The following is a 13,410-nucleotide window of genomic DNA, read 5'->3' on the forward strand; positions in this document are numbered from 1 at the left end:
GTAGAAAAGTAAACGCAAAACAATACGCACAATGAAATTCATTTCCAGAGAAGTCCGAGTCCTGTGTCAAAAGATGTAACAAAAGAAAATAAACAAAATGACAACTATCCATAAATAACAACAGACTACTAACAGTTAACTGACATGCCAGCATGCATCAGACCTTAATTAAATTGATTGGAAGATCATGTCTTCATCATATGAATATCAGGCACAATCCCTCTCGTCAGATGTAAAGTATTATACGATCATAAAATATACGAGAAGAACATAACCCGTGGCATGCCAACAACTGCCTGTTAAATGTGTTTAGTTGCAAAGTATATATACAGAAGGTTTAAAAAAAGAAACAATAATCATTCCTTCGATTTTGGCGTGTATTTGTTTTAAATAAAAATAAAAGACTAGCTGCAGGTGTTATTGTTTGTTTTTACATATGACTACCTTTCACATGTTTCATTCCTAGCTGGCAAATATTTCATCTAAATCTGCAAACGTTAGCGTTTTCATGAAATTAAAAATTATATCTGGTATTGCAATAAAAATTATAGTGCTGCCGTTAAGTGTTTGTATGATGTATAAATTGAATCTATTTTAACATTTAAGAAAGGAAAAAAACCCGAAGAAACTGTAAAACCTGCAATATCTATTTCTCTTGTAAAGATTGAATTGATTTAAATTATTAATTTCATGTACGGCGAGTAATGTCTTTGTTTTTGATAGCTTGCATTTTGTCTATCTATCCACAGACATTTAATTATTCAACTAATCTAATTAATTTTCACCTAACGTATTTTCTTTTACTCTATTTTCGGGAACAAAACAATCTTTCTGAGATTCAGGAGCTATTGCTTGTATTGGTTTTAAAAATATGAAAATAAAAAAACCGACGAAGAATAATACAAGTAATTGACAACATTAAAGATGCTCGAGGGTATAAAAATTTCAGAAAAAAATTAAACCTCTTTTTTTCTTTACAAATTTTATTCATTACTTTATTAGTTGTTACCATATAATACAAAAATCATTAAAAAACCTAATTCGTTTTGGCGCTAGATGACTGTTGTACGTGTTTGGGTTTATAAATATTTTTGATTTGAGCGTCACTGATGAGTCTTATGTAGACGAAACGCGCGTCTGGCGTACTAAATTATAATCCTGGTACCTTTGATAACTATTTAAATGTATATATTATTGAAAAAGCTCCAAATTGTCTCCCTTTGGTGCAAAAATGCCATTTGTTGGCATTAAAATTGAACCATCTTTTTAAACTCATTGGTGACCTAAATTTTCTATTATAATTTTACATTTACATTTTAAATTTGAGCGATTTCTGTAATTTAGTTCTTTCTTTATTTTGAAATTATCTTTACTTCTCCTTTTAGCTCAATCAAAAAAGTACTTTTACAAAAAATGTAAGCTTCTTTCGTCGGCATATTGTGGGTGTGAATGTTTATTATATTTTTATTTTATTGTTCTGTTAAGTATAAGATAAAGTTTATTCATAGAAAAATATAGCAAAATCAAATATTTCCTTTTTTTATTTAGACCCGGGAGCCCCCGTTAAGAAAAATAAAATGAAGAAGCAGGCTACATCATCGACATCACTGATATATGATGCACAGAAAAGTTTAAATGGTTAAAACAATATATCCCCATAAAGTAGCTATTTACTCGAAAATCTATTTCACTAAGCTTTGAATAGGAGTCTGGCTCTGACGTCTGTAGTACATGTAATTGTCAAAGTTATATCATATTGAACTTAAATAGTTAGGCAACAATATTACACAAAGACTGTAAGCATTGCTGTGTGGTTTTTTCGCATATGTTTTTACTGCTAGTGAAGTGAATTAATTTGACTTTGATTTTTTCTTGATAGAATATTTTAGTTCAAGGGTTTTTTCATATTGATATTACAGAAGAAAAGGACGATTGAGCAGGCTACATCATCGACATCACTTGACAAGCTTAATGAAGAATTAAAGGTACGTGTCAGTAATGTAATACATTTTCGAAAAATGTTGTTAAAGCTGAAGTTTTTCACGCTTTACTGAGCGGCTAATTTTCCCTGAAAATAACAATGCAATACAATCCGGGCCAGTTGCTTGAGGCTCAGTTTTTATGGTAAGGATTCGTGCATACTTTAAGAACTGCAGACTATTTAAGCTTGCTGTGACAAGGTGCATTTATATATATTATTATTTTTAAAATCATTTTTTTTTGTTTTTTTTAAATAAGAAATTGAAATGCAACTACTACGTCACACTTTGCTTTGTGCATATTTTAATCGTCACAAAGATTAGAGAAATTTAAAAACTTTTACCAAATTCAGATATGTATTTTTGTAAGCACTATAAGTCTTATATTTCTTTATTTATACTCCCCATGGTATATCCCCGCTTTCTGCAAATTCAAATAATTCATAAGGTAATACTGTGTAAATTCTATGGCAATACTCTTTATTGACACTTTTACTGATTGGGGATTCCCATGGCTTGTGATGGTCGTATGACCAAGAACGCTTAACAAGTCATCGCACCAGGATAGCTCTTGAATTAGTTAATAACATACCATGGATGCTACCTAAATTTGTTTCTTCTTAATTGAGTTACTGGTAAGATATTATATCTTCGGACTTTTGAATCAATTCACATTACTCTTTTTCGACCATGTAAACACCTGAAACAATACATTAAATTTAAAGTACAAATTCTAACTTAAAGTCAAATCTTACATTTAAATTCGTGGACGGTCAATTTGTGAAGTTAATCGAAATGTTACTGATTATCTACATTTTAGTTTAATTTACTCCTCTTGGTCTTTACTGATTTTTTTTCGTATTCTTTGTATTGATGTCACCTTCATTTAAACATGTTTAAGTTGTTATAAACAGTATCATTGATATGTACTTTATTTCTATAGTTGATAATACTTACGTCAATCACTTCTTGAAAAGTTTTACAATCATTTCATTATTTCATTTTAGGAATAAGTAAGACAAAAATTAGAATAACCAGCGTATTGTGGTTCTTGCTCTTCGTTTTCCTTGCAACATGTTTATTGTTAATTAGCTAATAGCACAATCCGACAGATGCGTAGAACATTACTAATTATGAAATATCTTCGAATTTGAGTTTCGTATATTTTCTTTTTAATAGATGGAGACAATGCTAAATTTGATTAGACACTTTTTTATTTTTTTTATAGATTTATTCATTTTTGATGTTTCAGAAACAGAGAATGAGAGACCGGGCTACGTCATCTACGAACCTTTCAGATGATATACAGGTATGGTTAGTCAAGGTTAATAACAACACTACTTGTATGTGTTAACGCTGTGTCCGAGATTTGTTCTGTTTGCGAAACTTTGTAAAGGGTGTTTGAATCAAATAATTAAAAAGTACGTTTAATTATGCGAAGAACTAAATGTATTTTTTCAGAAACATCAAACCTTTACTGTAGATGGTAGAGTCATAATTTTTAGTTTAAAAAAAGTTATAAATATATAACAGTTGTAGTAAATATTATGGTCGTTAATGTATATGAAAAAAGTAACAGTAAATGTACTCACTTAATTGAATTTTAGGCTTGGCTTGGCTTGTATGATTATTTGAAAAAAAACGCGGGCATCAATTATGTTTAGACATTTAACAAACTTGAATATATCATACATCATTAACTGATTAAACGTATGGCCACTAAATGACAAGCGCTTGATTTCGGAATGATACCATAATGCGATGGTATAAAACAAAAACGGTGCAAAAAACAGAATAAAATTGAGAGTGGAAATGGGGAATGTGTCAAAGAGACAACAACCCGACCAAATGAAAAAACAACAGCAGAAGGTCACCAACAGGTCTTCAATGAAGCGAGAAATTCCCGCACCCGGAGGCGTCCTTCAGCTGGCCCCTAAGCATATATATACTAGTTAAGTGATAATGAACGCCATACTAATTTCCAAATTGTACACAAGAAACTAAAATTAAAATAATACAAGACTAACAAAGGCCAGAGGCTCCTGACTTGGGACAGGCGCAAAAATGCGGCGGGGTTAAACATGTTTGTAAGAACACCGATTCCTTTCCATTTGTTATACCTATTGTCCTTTTATAACTAATTGTAGTAAACAATTTTAAAGTTATATTTTGAATTGTATATAAGTTAATGTGTGTTAGGCAATATAATAGGTCTAGAGTGTAAGAATGGAACTTTGTCTATTTTTGACCACTCCACTAGGTCACATACACCTTTGAATGTGTGATTGCAATATAATTATACATTTATTCTATACTATTTAAAAAAGAAGACCGCGTTTTGCGTGTCGTTTCTCTTCATTTAAAAAAAATAAATAATCAGCATACGAGAAGAACATAACCCGTGGCATGCCAACAACTGCCTGTTAAATGAATGTGTTTAGTTGCAAAGTATATATACAGAAGGTTTAAAAAAAGAAACAATAATCATTCCTTCGATTTTGGCGTGTATTTGTTTTAAATAAAAATAAAAGACTAGCTGCAGGTGTTATTGTTTGTTTTTACATATGACTACCTTTCACATGTTTCATTCCTAGCTGGCAAATATTTCATCTAAATCTGCAAACGTTAGCGTTTTCATGAAATTAAAAATTATATCTGGTATTGCAATAAAAATTATAGTGCTGCCGTTAAGTGTTTGTATGATGTATAAATTGAATCTATTTTAACATTTAAGAAAGGAAAAAAACCCGAAGAAACTGTAAAACCTGCAATATCTATTTCTCTTGTAAAGATTGAATTGATTTAAATTATTAATTTCATGTACGGCGAGTAATGTCTTTGTTTTTGATAGCTTGCATTTTGTCTATCTATCCACAGACATTTAATTATTCAACTAATCTAATTAATTTTCACCTAACGTATTTTCTTTTACTCTATTTTCGGGAACAAAACAATCTTTCTGAGATTCAGGAGCTATTGCTTGTATTGGTTTTAAAAATATGAAAATAAAAAAACCGACGAAGAATAATACAAGTAATTGACAACATTAAAGATGCTCGAGGGTATAAAAATTTCAGAAAAAAATTAAACCTCTTTTTTTCTTTACAAATTTTATTCATTACTTTATTAGTTGTTACCATATAATACAAAAATCATTAAAAAACCTAATTCGTTTTGGCGCTAGATGACTGTTGTACGTGTTTGGGTTTATAAATATTTTTGATTTGAGCGTCACTGATGAGTCTTATGTAGACGAAACGCGCGTCTGGCGTACTAAATTATAATCCTGGTACCTTTGATAACTATTTAAATGTATATATTATTGAAAAAGCTCCAAATTGTCTCCCTTTGGTGCAAAAATGCCATTTGTTGGCATTAAAATTGAACCATCTTTTTAAACTCATTGGTGACCTAAATTTTCTATTATAATTTTACATTTACATTTTAAATTTGAGCGATTTCTGTAATTTAGTTCTTTCTTTATTTTGAAATTATCTTTACTTCTCCTTTTAGCTCAATCAAAAAAGTACTTTTACAAAAAATGTAAGCTTCTTTCGTCGGCATATTGTGGGTGTGAATGTTTATTATATTTTTATTTTATTGTTCTGTTAAGTATAAGATAAAGTTTATTCATAGAAAAATATAGCAAAATCCAATATTTCCTTTTTTTATTTAGACCCGGGAGCCCCCGTTAAGAAAAATAAAATGAAGAAGCAGACTACATCATCGACATCACTGATATATGATGCACAGAAAAGTTTAAATGGTTAAAACAATATATCCCCATAAAGTAGCTATTTACTCGAAAATCTATTTCACTAAGCTTTGAATAGGAGTCTGGCTCTGACGTCTGTAGTACATGTAATTGTCAAAGTTATATCATATTGAACTTAAATAGTTAGGCAACAATATTACACAAAGACTGTAAGCATTGCTGTGTGGTTTTTTCGCATATGTTTTTACTGCTAGTGAAGTGAATTAATTTGACTTTGATTTTTTCTTGATAGAATATTTTAGTTCAAGGGTTTTTTCATATTGATATTACAGAAGAAAAGGACGATTGAGCAGGCTACATCATCGACATCACTTGACAAGCTTAATGAAGAATTAAAGGTACGTGTCAGTAATGTAATACATTTTCGAAAAATGTTGTTAAAGCTGAAGTTTTTCACGCTTTACTGAGCGGCTAATTTTCCCTGAAAATAACAATGCAATACAATCCGGGCCAGTTGCTTGAGGCTCAGTTTTTATGGTAAGGATTCGTGCATACTTTAAGAACTGCAGACTATTTAAGCTTGCTGTGACAAGGTGCATTTATATATATTATTATTTTTAAAATCATTTTTTTTTGTTTTTTTTAAATAAGAAATTGAAATGCAACTACTACGTCACACTTTGCTTTGTGCATATTTTAATCGTCACAAAGATTAGAGAAATTTAAAAACTTTTACCAAATTCAGATATGTATTTTTGTAAGCACTATAAGTCTTATATTTCTTTATTTATACTCCCCATGGTATATCCCCGCTTTCTGCAAATTCAAATAATTCATAAGGTAATACTGTGTAAATTCTATGGCAATACTCTTTATTGACACTTTTACTGATTGGGGATTCACATGGCTTGTGATGGTCGTATGACCAAGAACGCTTAACAAGTCATCGCACCAGGATAGCTCTTGAATTAGTTAATAACATACCATGGATGCTACCTAAATTTGTTTCTTCTTAATTGAGTTACTGGTAAGATATTATATCTTCGGACTTTTGAATCAATTCACATTACTCTTTTTCGACCATGTAAACACCTGAAACAATACATTAAATTTAAAGTACAAATTCTAACTTAAAGTCAAATCTTACATTTAAATTCGTGGACGGTCAATTTGTGAAGTTAATCGAAATGTTACTGATTATCTACATTTTAGTTTAATTTACTCCTCTTGGTCTTTACTGATTTTTTTTCGTATTCTTTGTATTGATGTCACCTTCATTTAAACATGTTTAAGTTGTTATAAACAGTATCATTGATATGTACTTTATTTCTATAGTTGATAATACTTACGTCAATCACTTCTTGAAAAGTTTTACAATCATTTCATTATTTCATTTTAGGAATAAGTAAGACAAAAATTAGAATAACCAGCGTATTGTGGTTCTTGCTCTTCGTTTTCCTTGCAACATGTTTATTGTTAATTAGCTAATAGCACAATCCGACAGATGCGTAGAACATTACTAATTATGAAATATCTTCGAATTTGAGTTTCGTATATTTTCTTTTTAATAGATGGAGACAATGCTAAATTTGATTAGACACTTTTTTATTTTTTTTATAGATTTATTCATTTTTGATGTTTCAGAAACAGAGAATGAGAGACCGGGCTACGTCATCTACGAACCTTTCAGATGATATACAGGTATGGTTAGTCAAGGTTAATAACAACACTACTTGTATGTGTTAACGCTGTGTCCGAGATTTGTTCTGTTTGCGAAACTTTGTAAAGGGTGTTTGAATCAAATAATTAAAAAGTACGTTTAATTATGCGAAGAACTAAATGTATTTTTTCAGAAACATCAAACCTTTACTGTAGATGGTAGAGTCATAATTTTTAGTTTAAAAAAAGTTATAAATATATAACAGTTGTAGTAAATATTATGGTCGTTAATGTATATGAAAAAAGTAACAGTAAATGTACTCACTTAATTGAATTTTAGGCTTGGCTTGGCTTGTATGATTATTTGAAAAAAAAACGCGGGCATCAATTATGTTTAGACATTTAACAAACTTGAATATATCATACATCATTAACTGATTAAACGTATGGCCACTAAATGACAAGCGCTTGATTTCGGAATGATACCATAATGCGATGGTATAAAACAAAAACGGTGCAAAAAACAGAATAAAATTGAGAGTGGAAATGGGGAATGTGTCAAAGAGACAACAACCCGACCAAATGAAAAAACAACAGCAGAAGGTCACCAACAGGTCTTCAATGAAGCGAGAAATTCCCGCACCCGGAGGCGTCCTTCAGCTGGCCCCTAAGCATATATATACTAGTTAAGTGATAATGAACGCCATACTAATTTCCAAATTGTACACAAGAAACTAAAATTAAAATAATACAAGACTAACAAAGGCCAGAGGCTCCTGACTTGGGACAGGCGCAAAAATGCGGCGGGGTTAAACATGTTTGTAAGAACACCGATTCCTTTCCATTTGTTATACCTATTGTCCTTTTATAACTAATTGTAGTAAACAATTTTAAAGTTATATTTTGAATTGTATATAAGTTAATGTGTGTTAGGCAATATAATAGGTCTAGAGTGTAAGAATGGAACTTTGTCTATTTTTGACCACTCCACTAGGTCACATACACCTTTGAATGTGTGATTGCAATATAATTATACATTTATTCTATACTATTTAAAAAAGAAGACCGCGTTTTGCGTGTCGTTTCTCTTCATTTAAAAAAAATAAATAATCATCATGCCTCTGTATCATATAGGTACCATGCATAGTTTCATTTTTTTTTCTCAAGTTAAACCCTTGTTGGCAACCTCAGACAATTATCATTATATGAATGAATTTGTTTAATGCACAGTAGTTTGCACTTAAGATTAGAACACATCAGAACACTACGCAGAAATTGTTTAGGTCTTCAGCACAGTTTATTGAATCTAGATTACGCTCGGATTGTTACTGAAAAAAAGTGGTAGGTTTCGGAATGAAATAACTCCATAATAGGAAATACTCTATAACATTTTGCATGTATCATCAACGATGAAACCGTCAATTAGAGTATTTTAAAATGGGCCAGAATTTACAAAATAATGAAAATTTAAACCCAGATAAATTTTCAACATGAATTAATCAAAATAAGAGTCATTGATTAAAAAAGGCTGTTTTTTTAACTTACAAACAAAACTTAATGACGTAACAATGGTAGGTGCAAATGATGTGATTGCATTTTGTGAGGTTAAAACATATCAAACATCTCATAAAAAATTTTGTTGGTGCAAGGTTGATGCGATAGTTTATCTTAATTTTTTTCATAGCCAAGCAGAGCAATACATTGCTGAAATTTGCCTTAAAAATGAGACATATTTGTCTGACAAAGTTTAATTCATACTTTATTCTGCTTACATGAATTTCACTTTTCCCTTATGAATCAGCAACACGTATTTCAATTTTCCCCTAGTATACCTAGTTTTAGCATTTGAAAAACCTGAAAGTAATGAACAACATAGTATAAGGGAGTCAATAATAACTTTAAGAATATATTTTTTAAATAAGAAATTTTAGATAGTCATTCAATGTAACTAAATCTGATAATTTCTTATGCTTCTTCTAATTTCAATTGATTAATTGGTGTAAGCAATGGCACAATTTTCTTTTGTATAAGGATTGGATCCATGATTTATGAAAGAGAGGTGAAGTTGGGTGGGTTTGGCTGGGTGTATATATATAAATAATATGCTTAAATTTACCTAATTCGTGAAATACGTTTAAAAAAAAAATTTATACCAACTTAATTAGAACATGTAGAATTAGATAGGCCTTTGGTGTTTTAAATAAGTATAATGAGTACAAGTTTTATGACATTTAGTTGTGGGAAAGTAAAGTAAGTCATGAAAGTGAACGGAAACTGAAAAATTGCAGACTTTTCGACTTATAAGGGGCACTACTCCAAATCAGTGACAGTAACGGCACCTTAACTCAAAATTGATCTGTGCTTGGGATAAAAAAAAAAAAATTGTGTATAAGTTTCAGGACATTTGTTTGTGGCAAAGTAAAATTACAGAATTGTAACCGATTCGGGTCCATTCGTCAAAATTCATGTTCACTTCCATTTACCCTCATGGCTTTTACATGTCAACCCTGACGAATCTACATAAGTACTTAAATGTATATGTAGATACACTTATATAAAGAAAAACATCCTTTAATGCATTTTTCCATATTTCTTAATTTTAAATAATTATAATTGATAATAAAATAAAATTGTCTTTTTGTCACTAATTATCATAATCCCTTGGAGGGATTAAAAACTTAAAAGGACTCCACATCGCAACGGAGACAAAATTTGTTGATATAATATGATATATGGAATATGTAAGGTGTATAAAATTAAAATTGAGAATGGAAATGAGGAATGTGTCAAAAAGACAACAACCCTACCATAGAAAAAATAACATCAGAAGGTCACCAGCAGGTCTTCAATGTAGCGAGAAATTCCCGCACCCGGAGGCGTATGCATATAGTTTCATAAAAATAATGAATTACCAGCCATTTCACCATAAGGGCAATCAATGGTTCAATATTTTACACTACAGATGGACAATAGAAGAGCACTTCATTTCTACGTTCTCTTAAAGAATGATGCAGTTTTGTTTGTTAATATTTTTACATTGATTCTTATCCATTTTCTTTGGAGTTTGTTCCTTTTTACAATGTGCATCTTTATTCTTTTTTTTTGTTGCAAAATATTCGATGGAAAATCTTGACACATAAAAAACAAAATGATGTTGTCATGGACACATATTTTTTGCTAGGGAGACATACAATGATTTTGCCAAGAAATTTGGATTTCATTGTGTAATATTTTATAAGGATATACATGTACGTGTAAAAGTCGCTGCATATGAAAACAGTTTTGACTTGTAATTTAGATCGACTTAAACTGTATATTAAGCATTTTTTAAATGAGTTTATCTACATCATTATACTGGTTGTTAGGCAACAGAATATACGAGATCGACTCAACATGCCACCATTTTCTGAAGGTCTTTAGTATAGAGTTATAACATGACATGTTAAATGTAATTTGGGGTTGGGGTAAAAAATGGCCCTTAAGGTCCCTAGTTATTTTTTGATATTGTTTTACAAAATAATATTGGAATATAAAATATTCTATTTTTATTCAAAATAACATCTTGTAATTACCAAAGTCTATTAGGGTCACACCGAAAAAAATATGTATCTCGTAATTAAGAGAAAACTATCGCGAAATTAGGTGAAAAAAATATGTAATTACGAGATATTAGTTTTCTCGTCATAACGCGAAATTTTTCTCGTAATTACGTGATAATCTTCTCATAATAACGCGATAGTTTTTCTCGTAATTACGCAATAATTTTCTCGTTATCACGCGATAATTTTTTGTAATTACGCGGTAATTATCCCGTAATAACGCGATAGATTCTCATAGTTAGGAGATATTTTCTGTGACCCTAATAGGCTTTCGTATGTATGTTAGTAGGTGTGGGATTGCCTCGCTGTTTTGATGACCAATTAATGGCCTACGTTTCTTTGGTCGTGTTGTTGTTTTTTTGACAATTTTCCAATTTTCATTCTTAATTTTAGTATTTTACTAGAACACTGTAAATTCAATTAACTGTACTTCCGATGTCGGAAAATATTCCATTTAGCCTAAATTAAACTTTATAATTGACAAAAATTGCAGTTTTCACAAGCAAGTATTTCCATACAGCTTGGAGCCAAAATGCACATTTAAAACTTTTAAAATAAAGGTTTACTGTCAGACTTATAGGCGTTAATACATAAGTTTACATTCATATACGTTTATTCATTTAAAAAGTATATAAATTATTAATATGTTTTTCCTATATCAGGAAATTTATCCCATGCTATTTTCATATGTTTTAAGCTCCTTGAAACTGTTTTTGTTATTGACATATTTAAAAGTGGTATATTTGCTCATGTGCATATAAAATAGATTAACAGTTAATCAATAATTAAAAAAAAACCGGATGTTGACAATACACATTATGCATTATTTTTACTGTATAGGATAATTCGAGTTTCATTTTGCTCCAATATACGAAGACGAAATGTTATTCTCTCTAGTGTCACTTTTATTACTTATGATAACGTAATGAATATGAAGAATGTAAATGAGTGAGCATGCAACTTGGCTTATGAACAGTTGAAGTTTCGTCTTTTTGTTTGTTAAAATTTGCAGTAACTAGTAGAGCTTGGTGACAACAACAATCAAAACCAAGGAGTAAACACAGACTCACAAAACCAAAGGACATTTACATCAACAGTTATATATACATGTAATAAATAAAGAAAACAACACTAACTCCACTAAAAACCGAGAGTGAAATCAGGTTCTCCGGAAGAGTAAGCATTTCCTGCACCATATACGTCGCGAAAAAGGTCTAAATATGAAGCAGATGTATCTGTGTCGTTTGTATCTTTAATTTCAAGTTAACTTGAATATAATAAATATAAGTGATCACTTAATCTAGTATTATTAAGAGAAAGTACATCATGAATAAACCAAAATAAATGTGAAATTAAAAGACTGGGCTAATTTCTTTTCTCCTTTCTGTATACAAGCCCTTGGATACATTCTGCTTCAATGGATTACAAAAACAAATCTGCGAGTAGATGAGTGCAATTGGCACTCATTTTGATTCAAATAGTCTGTTGGAAGACCAAACCTCCAAAATTCAACAAATATGTTGCCAATCAAAATGTCCAAAATGGCAGTGATATCTTCTTCGGTGTATTTTTTGCTTGACTCTGAAGTATAGTATTTATAAATTCTCATGTAACATTAAACAATACACCGTTTGAAATAAAAAAAAAATCATTGTTTAAAAACCCACGGAAATATAATAAAAAATAAATAACAAAACGTTAGCTTCTTGTTTTCGCTAAATAATATCCATGCATGTACCAAGCTTTAGTGACGACGCTTGATTTATATTCAGAAAACTGTATATGCATATGATTGTGATAATTTTGACATTCATTTTTTTTTCGTACTAAAACAGAAGATATATTGTAGGCATCCAAAGAAACGGTAACTAAACCTAAAGTAAGTTGAAACCATGGTTCTATTTTTTCGAGATTAGATTGTGATTTCGTTATGAATATCGAAAACAATCAATGAATTTCTAGTTGAAACTTGTTAGCAATTTGACAGATGATTCTAACTTAGACAAGCAAGGTTCATTGAGTTCAGTTAATACTTTTTCAGATTTAAATCCATCGTAATGAGCCTTAAAATCCGAATTGTTCTTTTTTAAATATATAAATATCACTGTACAATTATAATCACAATCTCTTACATAAAATTATCAAGATGCAGGAAGATTTGGAAGGTCTATTAACTATTTACACATTAAATAAGAATGAATCAGTGGAATGAAAGCCATCAGATGCTTAACCATGTTAATATCTATCACAACATTTGGATAAGAAATAAATAAAAAATAAAAAAATTCTTCAAAGCGCTGTTTATCGATTTTGTTTTCTGTTTCCAGTAACAGTGTTTTGTATTGTAGGGATTGCGAAACCTTGGCAATACATGTTTCATGGACGCCATGCTTCAGGTAAATGCAGTGACTGGTTTTCAGTTCATATTAATTGTTTGTCATCAGATAATCAAGTAAAA

General features: G+C 30.3%; 2 protein-coding genes across 2 annotated transcripts in view; both read left to right on the forward strand.

Moving 5' to 3' along the window:
• The window catches only part of LOC134722769 (uncharacterized), a 37,169-nt gene extending 29,729 nt beyond the window's left edge, over positions 1 to 7,440 (forward strand). The window contains exons 7-10 of the mRNA XM_063586396.1: positions 1,920 to 1,985; positions 3,232 to 3,288; positions 6,027 to 6,092; positions 7,339 to 7,440. Of these exons, the coding sequence (XP_063442466.1) occupies positions 1,920 to 1,985; positions 3,232 to 3,288; positions 6,027 to 6,092; positions 7,339 to 7,440 (291 nt within the window). The remainder of the gene's footprint in view (positions 1 to 1,919; positions 1,986 to 3,231; positions 3,289 to 6,026; positions 6,093 to 7,338) is intronic.
• Positions 7,441 to 13,306: 5,866 nt separating this feature from the next.
• LOC134723491 (ubiquitin carboxyl-terminal hydrolase 16-like) overlaps positions 13,307 to 13,410 on the forward strand; it is a 51,654-nt gene continuing 51,550 nt past the window's right edge. The window contains exon 1 of the mRNA XM_063587089.1: positions 13,307 to 13,348. Coding sequence (XP_063443159.1) covers positions 13,331 to 13,348 — 18 coding nt within the window. The 5' untranslated portion in view covers positions 13,307 to 13,330. The remainder of the gene's footprint in view (positions 13,349 to 13,410) is intronic.

The sequence above is a fragment of the Mytilus trossulus genome, chromosome 6 (genome assembly GCF_036588685.1).
Source record: "Mytilus trossulus isolate FHL-02 chromosome 6, PNRI_Mtr1.1.1.hap1, whole genome shotgun sequence".
Classification (NCBI taxonomy): Eukaryota; Metazoa; Mollusca; class Bivalvia; order Mytilida; family Mytilidae; genus Mytilus; species Mytilus trossulus.